Source organism: Acartia tonsa, chromosome 12 (assembly GCF_053477335.1).
Source record: "Acartia tonsa isolate MP-2025a chromosome 12, ASM5347733v1, whole genome shotgun sequence".
Taxonomy (NCBI): domain Eukaryota; kingdom Metazoa; phylum Arthropoda; class Copepoda; order Calanoida; family Acartiidae; genus Acartia; species Acartia tonsa.
In genome coordinates this window covers 40,489,909-40,508,348 of record NC_137271.1, presented here as the reverse complement: position 1 = coordinate 40,508,348, position 18,440 = coordinate 40,489,909, and the positions used below count along the sequence as shown (strand labels likewise).

Sequence of the window (18,440 nt, the reverse complement as noted above, 5' to 3'; positions counted from 1 at the left end):
TGCTTATACATATTAGGGGGAAGATTTGTATGTTCATTAATATCGTGCTGTTTTCTTTCACTCTTTGCTTTATACTTAACTAGCGGCTACTCGCCTAGAGGCCTCTAGTTCAAAAAAAATTTCTGTTGTATAATTTTTTTCTAAGGGCAATTTCTTTTGGAAGGATGGTGGTACCCTCCCCCAAGTAGGTATGAAACCTCTTAGGACCTATGAAAAGCTACCCTGTAAAGGAGAACCATATCGGTTTAGTGGTTAGCAAGATCCTTCGGTACACACACATATCCTGTTACTTTTTTTATGGATTAAAATATAATCAAAGTCAAAGAAAACCTTATAAATTACCAATGCCTTTGAAACTTTTTGACCAAAAAACTTTTTATATCAAATTCCATTGAAAAGACAAACTTGCATTGACTTGATATCAAACAATAAAAAAAATTCTGAACGTACCATCCTTATACCCCTATAATATACCCATGCGGCATGCCTTAGAAACTTCATAATTTTGGTCCACAAAACGAAAACCATGAAATTAATGCTTTTTTAAAAACTTATGATTATATACAAAATGATAACTAACTACCCTTTTACCTCTATAAAATACCCATGCCTTTGAAACCCCCTAAATTTATATCCAAAAACAGAATTTTTTATATCAAAATCCATTGAAAAGTAAAACTTGCATTAACTTAGTATCATACAATAAAATAATTTCTGACCGTACTATCCTTTTACCCCTATAAAATGCCCATGCCTTAGAGACCTCCTTAATTTTGGCCAAAAACAGAAGAAAATCTACCACAATACCCCTTCCCCCCCCCCCCATTTTAATCCACCCTTTCTCTTTGCCAGTTTGTATTCATATTTAGTATCTACACCCCTTGCAGTAACTCAATTCTAATAATCCTTTCCCATTCTCTTTCTCACACTTATCTTTCTTTCTCTTTCCTTTTCATAATATTTCTTTCTTTCTCACTATCTCTCTCACTCTCTCTCTCTCTGTATTGGCTGGCCTCCGCATAGCCTCGAAATTGTTGTGTGCGTGTGTGTGTGTGTGTGTCTGTGTATGTTTAGATATATGTATACATACAGTTGAGTAGTGTGAGACTTGCCTCTGTAGTAAGAGGATGTGCGTGCGCTGCTATGCGGATAAACCCGTAGATAACACAGTGAGACCCAAGGGGGCCGGGCGTACCCCCTGCCCAAGTTGAGGGGCGGTCGTCTGCCCCCCTGTAGTAAAAGTGCATGTTACACCACCCCCACCAAACGGCTACGGCGGGACAAACCAACAAGTACATCATACAAATAATAAAACATATAAAAAGGATATAAATACAAAATAATAAAAAAAAGAATTTTGATGATAAGAAAATAATATTAGTGCAGATACATAATGTAGATAATATATATGTGTATATATATATTTCCACATAAAAATATATAAAACAAAATTGCTAATTCATTCAGTTACTCAATATGAAGAATATAGACTCTGTAATAATTCTGCTCATAGTTTTTATGGAGAGGTAAGGAGACTTATTTTAAAGTAGCGCAGCTACTCTATTTTTAATATATATATGTCCGTCAAACTGTCCTCATGTATCATAATTGTCCTAATTTCATTCTTTAATGATAAAATTTATAGTGCAAAATAAAATACTTATAGATTTATTTCTCCCTTCGAATAAAGCATCCATAAAGTTTAAAGACGAAGCCAACACTGTTAGGTATATAAATATTTTCATCAAACTATCTATTTTGAAAACTTTCTTTCCAGTATAAAAGAACTTTTTTATTTGTCCTTTTATATGTTTAAACATTTCATTTATTTATTGTATTTTTGGAAAAATCATCCCAAGACTCTCATATAGAAATCAAAAAGATTAAAACCATCCCGGGTCCTATTCAAACTTTCCTGTAATAGAGAACCCAATCGACATAGTCCATAACGAATTCTTAACGGGCAAACAAAAATTTTTCTACGTTATTGAAAGGGATGTTTGGGTATCCAGTATTAAAATTATAAAAAATCTATAAGGTAATTACAGAAATACTGGACATAATGTCAAAGTAAATATCAGTAATATAAGCTCGTTCAACATAAAATCGATCATAAAATCGATGATCAGTCAGTTATGATCATCCTATGACTTGCAGTGTCAACACTTGTCATCCAGATTAACAGGGAAACTATGAATTTTCTTGGGTATTATGTAAAATTGAAAGCAATGTATAATGTATATTCATATTGTATAATGTGCGTGTGTGTGTGTGTGTGTTTTCTAGGTCCATCTATGCAAATTTAAATATCTTAACAAAAGAGCTAAACATATTTCAACTAGGATTAAACTGTCCATAAGTAGCGCAGCAAAAACGAGAAAAAAAACACAACAATGCAATAAAGTTATATTACAGCTTGAAGGCTCACATTGTAAATTTTATAGAGAGAGAGGGAGAGAGAATGGGCTGCTTAAAACACTAGTCCCCAAAGTTTTATAAAAACGTTTTCTTCTTCGTAGGCATATAAACATTTAGACATTAGTAAATTTTGATTGGTTGGTTATTTAAGTAGAAAAAACGCTGCTCCCCACCTTTACAGGCGAAGCCCCAAGAGGAGGCTGGGGCCGGGGGTTTCCCCCCATACATTGATTTATTTGAAACTAAAGGTTTTTTTAGTGATGAGTGGGGAGGGTATTTTGACGGTTAGGTGTCGCAATCCCCGTCAAATACTAGACATCGCTATGATTTTTTTAAAATTGTGCTAGCGGCTAGCCGTTCAAGAGATCTTACGGGGCATATATACATATTATTTCTTCTGCAATATATGAATATCAGCATATTTAAAATGAATATTTAATAAGTAATTAAAGTTAAAAAATTAGAACAAATTACTATTTATAAATCATAATTAAATTCGCAGGAAATACAATGCTTCAACTTATGAAAGACTGTAACAATTAGTTAGTTAGTTAGTTAATTAGTTAGTGACATTCTAACGTTGTGCCCAAATTAAGCTAAAAGTATCAGGTTAATAATAGAATCAGATATCAAACCAGATCTTGCTTTTAATAACCTAACCTGAAATTAAGTAAGGCAGTCGTCTTATTTTGATTAACCTTACTCTAATAAATAGACATTAAAAATTCTAACAAATCAAGAATTAATATCAATATCCAAAATTTATATTTAACCAATGATTATAAATCTTTAGATATTGGTTTAATTTACAGTCCATTTTCCCCTCCATCCCTTGAATTTTTCAAAGATTCGAAAGAGCGTTTTAACCACTCACCCTCTGAATTCACAAGAACCAAGGAAATGCCTTGGCTCATAAACAGAGAATCCTCAACAGGATTATGTTCTTGTTTAATAGTTGGTTGTCTTTAAGCTGTGGAGTATATCTATTAAAGAATATTTTTCTCGTATTCATTCGAATCCGGTGGATAGGAACCGGTTCTCATCCATACGAAAAAACTATGTCTAGCATCGTATTATATCCAGCTTTCTACAAATATAAAAAAGTACAATCATAAGATTAAAACCAGTTTTTTTAGCCGGTGCCTTCGGCACCTCGGGGCTAAAAAAACTAGTTTTAATCTCATAATTGTACATTCTATATCCGCGGAAAGCCGTTTATAATACGATGCGAGAAATAACTATTCTCGTATTCATTCGAATCCGGTGGATAGGAACCGGTTCTCATCCATACGAAAAAACTATGTCTAGCATCGTATTATATCCAGCTTTCTACGAATATAAAAGTGTACAATCATAATTGTACATTCTATATCCGCAGAAAGCCGTTTATAATACGATGCGAGAAATAACTATTCTGATTTTCCTGCTGGAAGAAACTAAAAAAATGAATGTGAGAACTGTAGGTTTGGTTATTGGTGTTCCTTTAAATCCACGTACATTTTACATTAGCTAAATCACAATTGCTCAAATAGAAAGTTGGGTATAGTCCCTCTCGTGGCAACGCCCCTCAAGGCGCGATTTGTCGCATTTTAAAAATAGCTTTTGATAGGTTATTTTAGGTTAGGTTATATTGGGTTAGGTAATTGCCCCGCAGGGTTAGGTAATTGGCCTCGCAGGGTTAGACCCCCTGCAGGGGTTTGAAATAGAAGAAAAGCTATTGTGAAAATTTAAAGAAACGCCCCTTAAGGGGCGTTGCCACGAAAGGGACTATACTCAGAAAGTTTTATAATTATTTTTTATGAAACTATAACTATGAAAAATAATATGTAGTAGCTAACTGATACAATTTTTATGAATTATTTAGCATGGTTCAAATAAGAAAAGTTAGCTTTAAAAAGTATATGGAGATGCTTCATGCACTTTATATGATACTAGCGGCTACGCCCCTAGAGGCCTCTAGTGGAACTTTAAATGTTTTTTTTATATTAAAATATAGCTATTTTGCGTTTGACGTTTATTTTTCGTTGAACTCTCTTTCTAAAATCGAGAAATTTAAAAAAAATTATTTCTCTAGGGAGGGTGGTGGTACCCTTCCCCAAAATAGTTATAAACCTTCCCGGGACATATGAGAATCTACCCTGTTAAGGAGAACCCGATCGGTTCAGCAGTTAGCGAGATCCTTCGGTACAAACATACAAACACACAGACAAACACACAAACATCCTGTTACTTTATTATAAGGATTATGATATATGATAAAACAATTTATTTTTAAAATACGCCAAGAAACATAGTTTGATATAAACTGGTTTGTAAGAAAGTCACATTTTATAGTAGTTAGTTACGCTACTACTAACACAATTGTGACAGGTACTTAACCCGAGAATGAACGCAAGTTCAAAAAGTACAAATGACCATTAAAACACTGGTAATTTAAGTTAAGTTTTGTTTGGTTTTAAAAATATCTTTGTTTTGTACATTTTAGTAAGTAAACCTTATTAATAGTCGACAAAGTTTGATAGAAATTGAAATAAATAGTGATGCCCGAACCCTGCAGGGCTACCCAGTACAAAATATAACCTAACCTAACTTCACCTGAAGTAATAAGACGAAAATTTCCCTCCTAATCAATATTTTCGATTCATTTTTAAGTAGTCGGAAGGGGGTATTAGTACTTATTTGAAAGTTATGTCCTAAAGCTTTTAATAATTCAACCTATTTCTATATAACTTGTGATTTGATAATTTAAGAAACAGATTTTTTCAGCTATTATGAGGAAATACTTTGGTTCAGCAAGTAATATGTACAAATATTTTATCTCAGAACAGGGTACCTCAAAAAAACAAAACAAAAAACAGATTTTAAACAACAACAATCTAAATAATGAGTAAAAATAAAAATCAATAAAAAAAGAGTGGGACAAAAATCAGCCATGTGACGTCATAAAAATGAGAGAGATGAGAGGAGAAGTGGGAAAGAAAACCCCTAAAAAAGAGATGGAAAACCCCTCATTTTTATGACGTCACATGGCTGATTTTTGAGACACTTTGTCCCCCCTCCAATAAAAAAATCGTTTAAACTTATGAGAGAGAAATTTAAAAAAAAACAACAAATAAATTTGAAAAAATTTTGGGTAAATATATTAAAAAATTTAAATGGTGTTGTTGGTAAAACATTCTGCTGTAATTATATTAACACGGCAATAGTGTTATTTAGTTTATACATTGATTGAAATTGGTCTTAAAACGTATATGACAGGAAAATATATAATTATCTAATTTTAGACATTTTCACAATGAATATATAATTGTGTGCCAACTTAAATATTTAAGGTTTAATAGAGGATTCCAATTGACCTGATCCTTGGCCAATGGCGATACAAATTTTAGAAAAGGCTGTTTTTGTGGACACCCTGTATGAAAATGTGTGTATATTGAACATGCAGCGAATTAGCATTTCTTTTATATTCTCATATCATTATATCTTCTAATATTACATACTTTGCTTATACACACACACACACACACACACACACACACACCAGCACACGCACTCATAACAAGGATGACAATATCTATAAAAGGGAAGCTCTATAATCGGACGGTAGGACAAACAAGCATTAGCACTTGTACAGTATCAGAACAAATAACGCAGAATTTAAATTTAAAAGTCTAAACAAAGTTCTATGTAAATTTATTGTAAAATTGCTAAAAAGGATAATGTATAAGTACATACTTTCTTTCTAGAACTTAATTGTATAGATGCTTCGCTCATAAAACTGTACTATTGTACTCAATGTCCTAAAAATCGTTATTCAAAAAAAGCAGATGAAAAGGATAATTATTCCAAATAAAAAATTTTGTCAAAAAGTTTTGAAAATTAATTCGATTTAAATGGACCTACAATATTCTGGTACGATTATAGAATTGCGACGCAATCATCCACCCATATAAAGATAAGAAATATTTTGAAAATGGAAATTATGAATATTTAAAGTTATATAATAAAACAATATCCCTCCCGTCAAAGTTGAAAATACAATTACTTGGTTGAACGCTTCTTAACAAGGGACAAATTAAAAACTTTTACTTTTTCCTTTCTATCACAGACCAATTAAGAATTCAAGTAAGTTTATTTTTATTTACCATGCCTCTGAAAAAAAAGCATACAGCATTTACCATTTCGAACAATTATTTTTATTTCGATACATGATTATTCATCATTTGTATGATCTTAGTGACCTCTAAAATAATGGACTCCTAAAACATTTTAAAATTAGGCATATCTTTACCAATTTTCATTTTTTTTAGCTAGAAGCAATAGAGAAAATCTAGTTGTTTGATGCAGTTAATGGATTTTTAGAGTTACTTCGAAATAATAATTTTATTTTTACATTATGAAAAAAGCATTTGAAAATTTTGAAATTTAAAAAAGTCTAATTTTGGCAAACGGATAAAAATCTGTTGAAATCAGTGGCGTGCACAGTGATTCACTAGGGTGGTGTGAAACCATCAGGGACTTAAAATTTTCAATTTTAGGGGTTGTTGTTGACATCCCTCTTCACCTCCCTACCACACGCCACTGCTAAAAATGTATATAAAATCTGGTTAAACTTACTGAAGCTTTTATGATAGATCATTTTTTGTACAGAGTTTCATAGTTACATTCATACATACAGGGTTAGTTAATCAAAGTTTCAGTGTCATATCAAAATATATCTCGTGAAATGTATCAATGTATGATTAAACAAAATAAAGTTTCTGTAATAGAGTGAAAGAGAGAGAGAGAGTGATAGTATGTATAGTTTCATGGTTTCAGACAATTAGTGTGATTACAATAACATCAAATAATTGAAGCAAACTATATATTTTTTAGCTAATTTTACTTTTAAAATTAGCCATTTTAGTGAAAATCGGACTCAGACCATTTTGCTTAAGCCAGAGGCTACCTATTTTGAAGTCTATAATATGATGAGAGACTGAAATATGGACATACGGACAAGGTAATTTACAGTTACCATTAAACCTTAACTTTAAATTAGTAAGGAAAATTTGCCATATTGTTTGGACACTAAGGAAGTTCTGTTAAAGTTTGTAAAAGTTTTGTTGAGTCTATTCAATTACAATCACAATATCCACAGTAAATATCATATAGTTAGATACATGAATAGATTTTTATATATTTAGTTGAGTCTATTCAATTACAATCACAATATCCATAGTAAATATCATATAGTTAGATACTTAAATAGATTATCATATATTAAGTAAAAAATTGCCAATCAAATTGTATTAAACGTTACGCTAATGTCAAAGTGCTTAATATAGATGTTTGATAACAATTTATTAATCAAGCTGTTTTCAAGATCTCATATGGACACAAAAGCAACTTCTATTAGTAAAAAAAGATGTTGTACTCAAATACTTTACGCCATAATTTTATTGGCTATTTCATTATTACTATATTACTACATTATCAAATCTATATGAACACTTATTAAGTTGATACATTGACTGAAAAGTTTTTGATATTCTCTTGATAAGAACTTGACTGTACAAACTAAGAGATCTAATACAAGTCAAATATATATTGAAAACAATTGTAATAACCCACGTAACTGAATTATAGATGGGTGTAGGATAGTGTGAACTTTAAGGAGGTGTAATAAAAATATCAAGTGTTGTGTTATATTAAAGCCGTTGTATGGTTAGCCTTAGAGTGGAAAACAGATCTATAGTATATGTATAAACAGACAACTACCTCTCTTCATTTTTCAAAGACCTCTTTTGTCTGCTTATAAATTATTTTCTGCTACTTGGCTGTGTTAATATAAGCGCCACCCTTGTTTGATTTTCAAAGACCCAATAGGAAGGTTGCACAAGACGCTTGCGATGGGAGATACAGTTACTTAACCCTTTCTTCCTCTAGTTTTTTACTCTAATGAGTGGAATACAGAATATCAGTAGATATGTAAAACAGAATGTTAATGATTTTTGAGGGGGGAACTAGTTATTGTTTCGCTTCCATCACCCTTTTATTTAACAACCTTTGTTTTTAGGTCTTTTTTTACTTAAAAATTTCAAACGGCTGTAATTTTCTTATTTTTGAAGCTAGAAGAAAATTTTTTTTCCAGAAAATGTTTATCTTTATGTAAATTTTACATTATAAATATCAAAATATAAATTTCAGCGGCCGCAGCTGTACTTGGCAGCTGCCAGCCGCCGCAGTCGGCGGTCGGCGGGAAAACGGCAGCGGATCTTCAAGAAATTTTAATACGTTATGTAGACATGTAAGGCAAGTTTAAGTTTCAAATTTGAAGTCTCTAAGTCAAAAATTGCGGCCACAGGTGCCTTTTAAAGATTTCTGGAGACCTGGAGGATCAGGACCTGCAGGATCATACCTTAATCCTGAAAGTGACTTGAACACCTGTATTTCATATAAGGATGTACTACTAGAGGATTTTTTTGTATTTTGCTATGATAAAATGCTTTGTTTTAGTCAAAACAATATTTTATCTCCTTACCTGGATGACCCTGCCAGGTTTGCTGCCATCCTGTGCCCGCCAGGATGGAGATATTCAAAAAATTCCAACTCTCAGTTATGTGTCATACCCATACTTAAAAAGTCAAGCAGTTTGGGCTCTTTATCTTTCACACACAGAAAATGAGATAGAAAAAAACGGATGTGGGGGGGCGGCCAACGCCCCACCCTCCCCCCGACCGTTAAGGGTTAAGCGGGTTGTAGGATGGTATATCTAACCCCCCTTTATTTTGTGAGGGGGGTTAGATAAACCTCCCATTCAGAACTGTATAAAGTTCCTTGATTTCGTTACATTTTCTATAAATTTGGCATAAAAATTCAACTGAATTTAGATTTAAAATGCAAATTTTTACATTATTTCTGATTTTTATATAATTATTTTTGCAGTTTAGTACTGTATTGTCTTAAAGTACAAAAGCCGAACAAAAAATATTCATCTTACTTCTGGGGGGAAGGGATGTTGGACAGTAAATATTACTGGTACCTAAAGTTTAAGAAACAAATTTTTTATTTCTTTATTAGGGTACCAGAAATTTCAAACTTTTAATCTACAGAAAGGAAATTTTTGAAGTACATAAATTTATATACCTAGCTTCTAAATATGATGCTCTATATAACATCAACATTGGTTAAGTTATCTTAAAAACTAGCTATTTTGATTTAGTAAATTTGATAAAAGTAGATGTAAAAACGACAAACATATACTTAAATTAAAGCAAATGCACTGTTTAAAAAATTAAAAAAACAACGACAAAAACAAAAACAAAAGTTAAATATTATTATAAGCTAATATAATAAAGTTTGAGTTGAAAGTGATAATTTAGCTGTTGGTATCCTGTTAGCCCTAGCAGATTTGTTTTTACATACATTCATTTATGTCGACAATATCAGGGTTCTTAAGGGAGTAGACACTGGACGATTAATTGGTACACATCCAAAATGATGAAAAACAATAATATTACTTCTAAAGATTAAAACTATTGAATGTAAAGTTTGAAACTAACCAATCAAAATTCAATTAAAGTTCCCAAAGTTTTTAAGCCAACGAATATGTTAACGTGGTCAAAAAACTTTGGGTACCATCTCAATGCTGCATCAATTGATAATTTGACTAATACTATCGTTGACAATATGTCCAATTGGTACCAACCTATAATAATACTTTTATAGTTAATTATTCCTCATTTTGATATAATACCAACACCAAAGTTTAACAAGGATAAATATTGCATAGAAGCACACATTAAGACCCAAATTTAATTACTGTAATGGTTGCAGAGCTAAAACCTTTTATAATGGGAACTTTGATACACACATTATACACTTTATAACTGATTTTATGTCATTTATTTCAAGCCAAACTACTCTAGAGGCTTGGTATTCGAAAAGATAGGGAGGGAAAGAAAAACAGCTTAAAACCACCCCAAGACTTATGTTTAAAAATGTAAAAGCCTAATCATTAGGATCCCATTTGAAGCTTCCCTAAACTGGAAAAATTCATCGGCCCGGAGATTAGCGAGATTCATAACCTTATTCTAATAATGACATTATGATAAATTTAGATAATTTATTAAAATAAAAATAACCCAAAAGCTCAAATTCACAGACATTTATACTTTTAGTTTGAAATGTAAATATTATAGAAGCGCTACTCTAAACAAAACATACCTCATTGTCTAAGGAATAAAGTATAGAATTAATCCCAATGAATTATAAAATATCTGCGCTGCTAAAAAATGAGAGAAATGCAGTTTTTTCACCGAGAGAGAATCTGATGTATTTCATATGAAAGTTAAGTTTTCCTCAAAAATTTTTAATTTCCCAGAAAATGAAAAAGTTTTTTTTTCTGCCAACAGAAAAGGTATTTCTAAAATTTGTTGGAAAAAAAGATAAATTTGTTTCTATGGGAATAGGCTTCTATCTATATATGTAATGAAAGGCTGCGCCTTTAGCATGTAGGGAAACAATATTTAAAAGTGGGTAAACATTTTACATTTTTGTTGGAGAGGGGGGAGGGGTTAGATAATTTCCTTTTAGGGGACATTGTAGCGGTTAGAAATATTTAAAGCGACAAATGGACAGATGGACAGACAGACAATTTTACTTAGTATTATAAATATAAAAGTACATCAAATACGAAAAGAATACAAATAATGTCATAGTATAAAATAATCTTGTTTTTCAATGTTTACCCCAAATTTTGCTTCAAAGATATTATTTTATTTGACATTCTTACTGTCTCTCCTCTATAAGAGATAAATTATATGTGTTTGTGTGCTTTTAGAGTTGCTCTATGACTTAATTTTAATTAATAGTATACATAATAAATATACACCTCATAATGCATTATTTTATTAGGTAAGTTACTTGTGGATAATCTCTTTCTTGTTGGTAATACGTCTACTCTATTACTAAGGTTTTGTTTGTCCATACTTCCGTGAGGATGTCAGGAAAGTTGTAAAATAACCGTAGCTTCCTTGTTCTTTTCGATGGATTTTTAAAAAATCACAAAAAAATAGATTAAATGAAATAAAGAAAACCTTTTTCATTAAATTGTTGTTAGCTCCTTATGCATGGCTATGATTGGGCCTTGTTTAAGCTGAAAGTAATATCTTCAAAGGACTCCCATCATATTTTCTTACAATATATCATCCACAACATAGTTTATAAGTGTAGAACAGCCTGGACCAATATTTCAAAAAAAAGATATGTTCAAAATCTCCAATGAAAGAAAAAATGTTTCCCTCTAGGGGCTTCACTAAGTGATATTCTTAATATCAAACGTAAACTATTTTGCTTCAAGCTTTTCTGCCAACTGAAAAAAATATTAGTTATAAAAATGCATTATTTTTTTTCTAAACAGTTCAAAATTTTGAGCCATGCTAATGTAGATGTGGGAAAAACAAAGAAACTGCACCAAAACTATCAAAACATTTTTTTTCTTTTTTTCTCATCATTTACCTACTTATAAAATTTTTTTGGTTGGACAGTATAAAAAGTTAGTTTAAGTTTTACTTAAATGATATTAATTAAGCAACTATTTATCACTTTGATTAGATTACAGCAACTTTTGATGAAATGATCATCATTAAAACAAAAAACCACCATCCCGATTTAAAATAAATTGAAAATAAGAAGGGATGTTTTTTTGCATACAAAACCCTGCGGTGGCCCTGAGGAGCTATCCTGTACCCAACATAACCTAACATAGGCAAAACACTAACAAAAGAAACAATAACTTCTTCTTATTTTCAAAATAGGAGGGGGATTGGAGGAGGTATCTTGACCAGGACCTATACATGAGGGCTAACTCCAAAAATCTTTAAATTAATTCCAAGAAAAACAACCATGTTTAAATGTAACATTAGACATCTTAAAAGAAGTAGCCAACTTCCTTATTTTTCTTAATGGACAAACTTTTGATGAAACCTATAACAGATAACATTTAATGAAGTTGGTGGGTACTGGATGTTGATAAAACAAGGATGAAAACATTCTTGAAAGCGAAGCAATCGTATGACCCAAATCATGGCTTATCACTCTAGGAATTATCATTTCTTAATCAAATAAGCAGTATATTATAACAGGATAATAACAATGCACAATGACAAAAATTATGTATTTAAAAGAGACTTTAAAATAGTATTTATAAAGTTGCTAAGCTTTCAAAATATTCCTTGTTGTGACATACATCTCCAATATTTACAAAATTTTAGATATGCAGTCTTTATAACAAGCTTTACTTAGAAAAGGTAAAGGTAACAAAACTAAGGAAGAGAGAGGCCAATATAATGTAAACTAGAGTTGGCTCAATATAACTATATCGCTATTGGCTAGTTTTCTTAAGTAATCTATTTATCTATTTCTCAATAAATCAATTTTCCTCCCCCGCCATTACTATCTAAAAGAAAGAAGTAAATATTTATTAATTTAAATGATTTAAAAAATATTTTTTCAATTATATTTTTTTCACATTACCATCACCAAAGGGTTAATATGATAAAAATTTTAGTTTTAATATTTTAACACAAAGGAAGTGTCGCCACAATCGAATTCTTTTAAAATACAGTTTTCTTAGATTTACTCTATTATGAACGTATATTTTTTATTTGTGAAAAAAGGATTAAATACTTCAATGTAATTCAAATATCTACATGAAGTGAAAAACTGAATTCATTCCATAAACAAATAAAATAAAGGTCTTATCGCTTTGGTCAATGAGAGTTTAATGAGGATTATTGGAGCACTATGAGTTTTAAACACTTTACCATTGGAAGACTCGAGCTCATTTATAGACGTTTTTTTCCTATATAGATCTGTCATAGATCTTGATGCAATAAAGCAGGCTGTTTTGTAAATGTTAAAAATTGGAAGAATCTATTAAATAAAAGTAATCGCAAATATACTTAGTAAATAACCCTGGTAACCAAAGTTTTAAAACCACGATTTCTTATTCATTAGCTCCAAAACATTGGGTACTTTTATTGAATTGTGGTTGGTTGGTTTAAACTACAGAAGAGGTTATTTTGATATCATTGGGGATGTAAATCAATTTATCGTCCATAGTCTTATCCATTAAGATATCTGGTACCAATAGTCTATAAATAAATTTTCCACTGTCCTTTTTGTAAAATTCTATCTTTGGAAGTTCATAATTATAGGGATTTGAAGGGGTGTAGTTTAACGTTAGTTCCAATGTCCTCTCCCTCCCGAGTGTCCATTCATATTTAAATGTATCAATTAATCCTTGAATAGTCTCACACCTGTTTTATACTAAATTCTATAATGTTCATCATTTATTTTCTAAACAAGAGTATCTTTTTCTTCTATTCTAGGCTTAGCTTTGTTTAGTGAATTAAGATTTTAAAGTTACAAGTATAATTTATATTTAATATATGATATCACAAACTGCTATTTGTTAGAATTTATATGAATAGCTACTATCAATTATTTTCAAGAGAAATGGTCCCTAGAAAAAATATCCACTTCCAACTTAAAACTAGGTTTAAAAGTAAGTGGGGGGGGGGGGGGGGTCGAAATCTCAAAGTCTCCACATCAAGTAAGCCTGGAGGTAATAAAAAGTAGTAAGGTTTTAAACCTAAACCTAAAGGTGTCAAAAATTGATGGTCCGAATTAGTTATACTTTTTAGGGAATTTTTGTAAATATCTTGGGGTGTTTTTAAACTAGTATCTTGCACCCTTTGCTTTCCCCAATAGAGGCTAGGGTCAAAGCAACTATTAATTATTACGTAACAGTTCTTCAAAACTTTTTTCAATAATTTTTCTTTTAAACTTTTTCCTATTATTTGTAGCAAATTATTAATTTATTTGTTTACATTTATAATAAAGGGGAATGAAATTATTGTAGCTAAAATAATATTTTATGAGTTTGTTTGCATTTTTGTGAGCAGTAAAAAATACCTCAGTCTGTTCATTGTAGAAGGAGAAAGAAAGTAAGAGTTTCCCTCAAATTGTCGAGCAGAGTAACCTCCCCTCTTACTTCTAAATAAATTGAAAATTATAGGGAGGAGAGTAGTTTATCGAGGTTTTATTTTTAACTTTATTTTCAACTTATTTCTAAAATTAAGGGGGGAAGGGGAGGGGTTATTGCACGAACAGCAATTTGCAGGAAAGCTTGGAGTAAAAGAAAATATTACAAATCAAATTTATGCTGACAGTTAGGTGTTTGGTAGTCTGATGTACTGATATGTACTACAGGGTCATGGAACATGTAGTGAAAACAGGGGCATTTAAATAAGACATGGATGGCAACATCCAAAAAACGAAGCTCTGAAACGGTAAGATAAACTAACATTAACACTTGTTTAGTGTCAGAACTAAATAAGCTCACTTACATTTTTAAGACTTGATTATAGAGATACTTCGCTTATAACATTGTATATTGTTGTAATAGGAATCAGCATTAAAAAAATCATCCTACATTTATACAAAAATTGGTTGTCAAAAAAGTTAAAAATCAGCATGTTTTAAATGAACGTACGGACTTTCTGATAATGCTTATAGAGTTGTTACGATTCATAAATCGCACCTAATTGCTATCATCATGCAAAGTTTGAAATAGATAGGACAATTCTAACATGTTTAAACATTCCAGACGTAGGGACATAGGGACGGATGGACAAGCCCGAATTATTAAAAAGCATCATTTTAAAAATGTCAAAAGATATTGAAACACCATGTAATTTGTTTTTCTCCATTGTTTTAAATTTAAACTTTTTCCACAATTTTAACCTTCATCTCTTTCCTTTCTAAAAATTTTTAAAGTGAAGCTTCTCTATAATTCCTTATTTTGATAAATAACACATGATCAAGTGTAAAATTTATTGTTTTAAATAGCCAAATAAAGAAATTGTTTTTGGAAAGAGCTATTAATTTTTGCTCCTTTTTGTATAGAAAAATTAACAGCTGCTATTTTTGTGGATTTTTGTACTTGTTGTTTTTAAAATAAATTTAGTAGAACCAGACAGAAATTGTTTGTACCATAAAATCAATGATATCATTTTTTGATAAAAACTTGGGACAAAGATACAAAAAATAATGAAAGCAAAGCATTTTTGATTAAACTCGATGTACAATATCAAGATACTGTTTTTACTCTTAAACTCTTATGAATTAGATTCTAGTAATTTTAAAAGCTAAGAAAACGGACGATAAAATAAAGTACATCCCCAATGATAAATCAAATTACCCTTTATGTATTGGTTGAAAAGTTGGTACACTACTAGTTTCAATAAAGATATTCAAAGTTTTTGAGTCAACTTGGGGTATCAGTGTGACTTACAGTTTAAAGTCCCCTCCTTCCTAATACATCCAAGTAATTGTCAAAGAAAATCATATTTATTAATGTATTTATAAAACGCCTACAAAAGATAAAAAATTTCAATTAAAATAATATCTATTTTTTTATTGTTGTTCTACTTATGGATACAATTGTCTTTGTTTTTCCACAGAACTGTCTCAGACCCTGGTTCGATCTATTTTACCTTGTGTAATCCTTCAACTTGGAGTGCTGTCACATTTACGACTGGCAAAAATATAACCACTGTGTTTTTGACAAAAAGGTGGGTGTGTTTTTGTCAATTTCATTATTTGATGTAATTTTGGCAATATTTTTTATCAATTGTCAAAATTACACCTTATAAAGTTATAATAACCATAAAATTTCAATTTAACAAGATTTTAAAACTATGTCAATATGCAAGAAAGATACAGACATTTTAAAAGTACTCTGTTTGATAGACAGATAAAGGGTGTGCAAAAAAATGCCTTCAAACTTGAATTGCGAGTAAATTATCAAATATTGAAGTAAAAAAAAGATTGAATAAAAAAATAGCAAAACGAGTTTATTTTTATTTTTAAACAATAAATTCAAGAAAAATTATGAAATTAACTAAATTATTAACAAACTAACAATAAACAAAGAAGTAATGAATAACTAATAATCATTTTTAAAGATTTGATCTCCATTTTTCTGTATTATGGCCTTTGCTCTTGCTAGCATAGAATGAATAAGCTTCTTGCACAAATCTTTGTCAGCATCAATTTCTTTCCAGGCGGAAATTATTTCTTTTCTCAGATCCTTAACCCTTACAGATCGGGCCCCAATTCCCACCTTAATAGATCGGGGGGAGGGGGGGGGGTAGGGGCTCCTGGTACAGATAAAGACGTAAAATTTTTTTCTGGTGGTTCATGTGTATTTTTAGAGAAAATTACTTTTACTAGTCATAGCAGTCAGACCGCTCCTTAGCTGCTTTTTAGCGGCCAGCCGCTAAATTTTAAAACAGCTGTAGAGCGGCCAATTTTGTAGCTAGGATGACCAAATTTTAGGACGAACTTTTATTTTTCATAACAAAAAATTACTTTTTCTGATCATCGCCGAAAAACGGCAAATAACGGAAACCGCCATTTTCGGCGGTTACGGCGGTAAAACGGCGATTGGCGGCGCAAATTAATATTCTTATCTGTTTATTATTGCTTAAGGATTTACCAAAAAAAATTATAGGTCTCTAGCTGTAATAGAAGCCACGATATTCATGATATATGTCTGTAGTAAAAGCCGGACAAAAATCGGTCATAAAGTCGGTCAGGGAGCGGTCAAACGGTAATAACACCACTTTTCTCAGATGGTCATTGATATCTAAGTATTCACCAAAAAAAATTTAGGTTTCTACCTTATACACAAAAGTCATAATGTAGAAATTAAGATTTATTTAGAATTTTTTCTAATTTTTTTTGCTACCCAACCGACTTTGACCGGACACCACGACCGACACAGACCAGATATCCTAATAAAATCAACTCTTGCCAATGTATAATTACTAAACTTAAAAAGTCATGAAGTTACAGCTCTCCATCTTACCCACAAAAAAAATGAGACTGAAAAAACTAGGGGGGGGGTTCTTTGAGCCCCCCCCCCCCCCCCCCCGATCTGTAAGGGTTAAGTGTATTTGTTTTTTTAGATGCTATCTTAGCTTTAATCATGGCCCATACATTTTCTATAGGCCAAAAATCTGCCATCTTTGGAGCTTTGATATCAGGATTGATTCTGTTTTTGAAGCTACTCTTCATAGCATCCAAGGCAACTTGTCCTCGATGTATTGTAGCGCCTCGTCTTGCCATCTCCATCTGGATAAAGTTTAAAAACGGTAGGTTTGGCCTTCTTTTTTACCAAGTCTGCGTAATAAATAAATACAAATAATTAAAAAGCTTTAAGAATAGGTTTATTTTTTTTCAATATTTTTTTTTAATTTTTCTGGTTTACTCGCAATTCAAGTTTTAAGGCAATAGGGACATTTCACCACGTAGCTCCTAAACTATACGTAGCACAGAATCCGTTCTTATATTTTAAAAAACTAGAGTTCATACCGGTTCTAACGATATGCATAACATATTTCTACTATTAACACAAGCCGCACAATTTCAATTTTAAAAAAGTCCGCATTTTTTTGCACACCCTTTATATTACAACAAACTATAAAACAAATATGCTTGAATTTATTAATCAAAAAATTTAAGTATATATCACACAATTAAAATGAGAGGCAGAAAATTATGGGAGGGGGTTAGAGCTTATTACCCTCGCCCCAATGGATTGGTCTTATTGCTTTGGAGAGTTGTCGGTTTCCAGTCTATACTTAATGGCATCATACTAGAGAATAATTGTAACTACTGCTGATATGCTTGGCCTGTCATACTTATAGGGAGCTTGGACAAACTAGCCTCGGACAAAATAGTCTAACTTAAAAATTGTGAAACTCTACCAACCACTTTTTGTAAAATCCACGAAATTCTAAACCACCTTGGTATTAACAGTTGAGGCTAGTAAATGGAACCTCGTAAAAGTGTCGAACTATGACGTCAGAAAAAATTAAGAATTAACCAATGAGAGACCGCTATATATTTTACCATTGGTCAATTACAGTGAATCCTGGCTTCTAATTGGTTAATTGTTAATTTTTTCT

General features: G+C 31.3%; 1 protein-coding gene across 1 annotated transcript in view; it reads left to right on the top strand.

The window, feature by feature from the left end:
• Positions 1-1,057: 1,057 nt before the first annotated feature.
• The window catches only part of LOC145333975 (gamma-aminobutyric acid receptor subunit beta-like), a 102,285-nt gene continuing 84,902 nt past the window's right edge, over positions 1,058-18,440 (top strand). Inside the window, exon 1 of the mRNA XM_080179240.1 lies at positions 1,058-1,526. Coding sequence (XP_080035366.1) covers positions 1,477-1,526 — 50 coding nt within the window. The 5' untranslated portion in view covers positions 1,058-1,476. The remainder of the gene's footprint in view (positions 1,527-18,440) is intronic.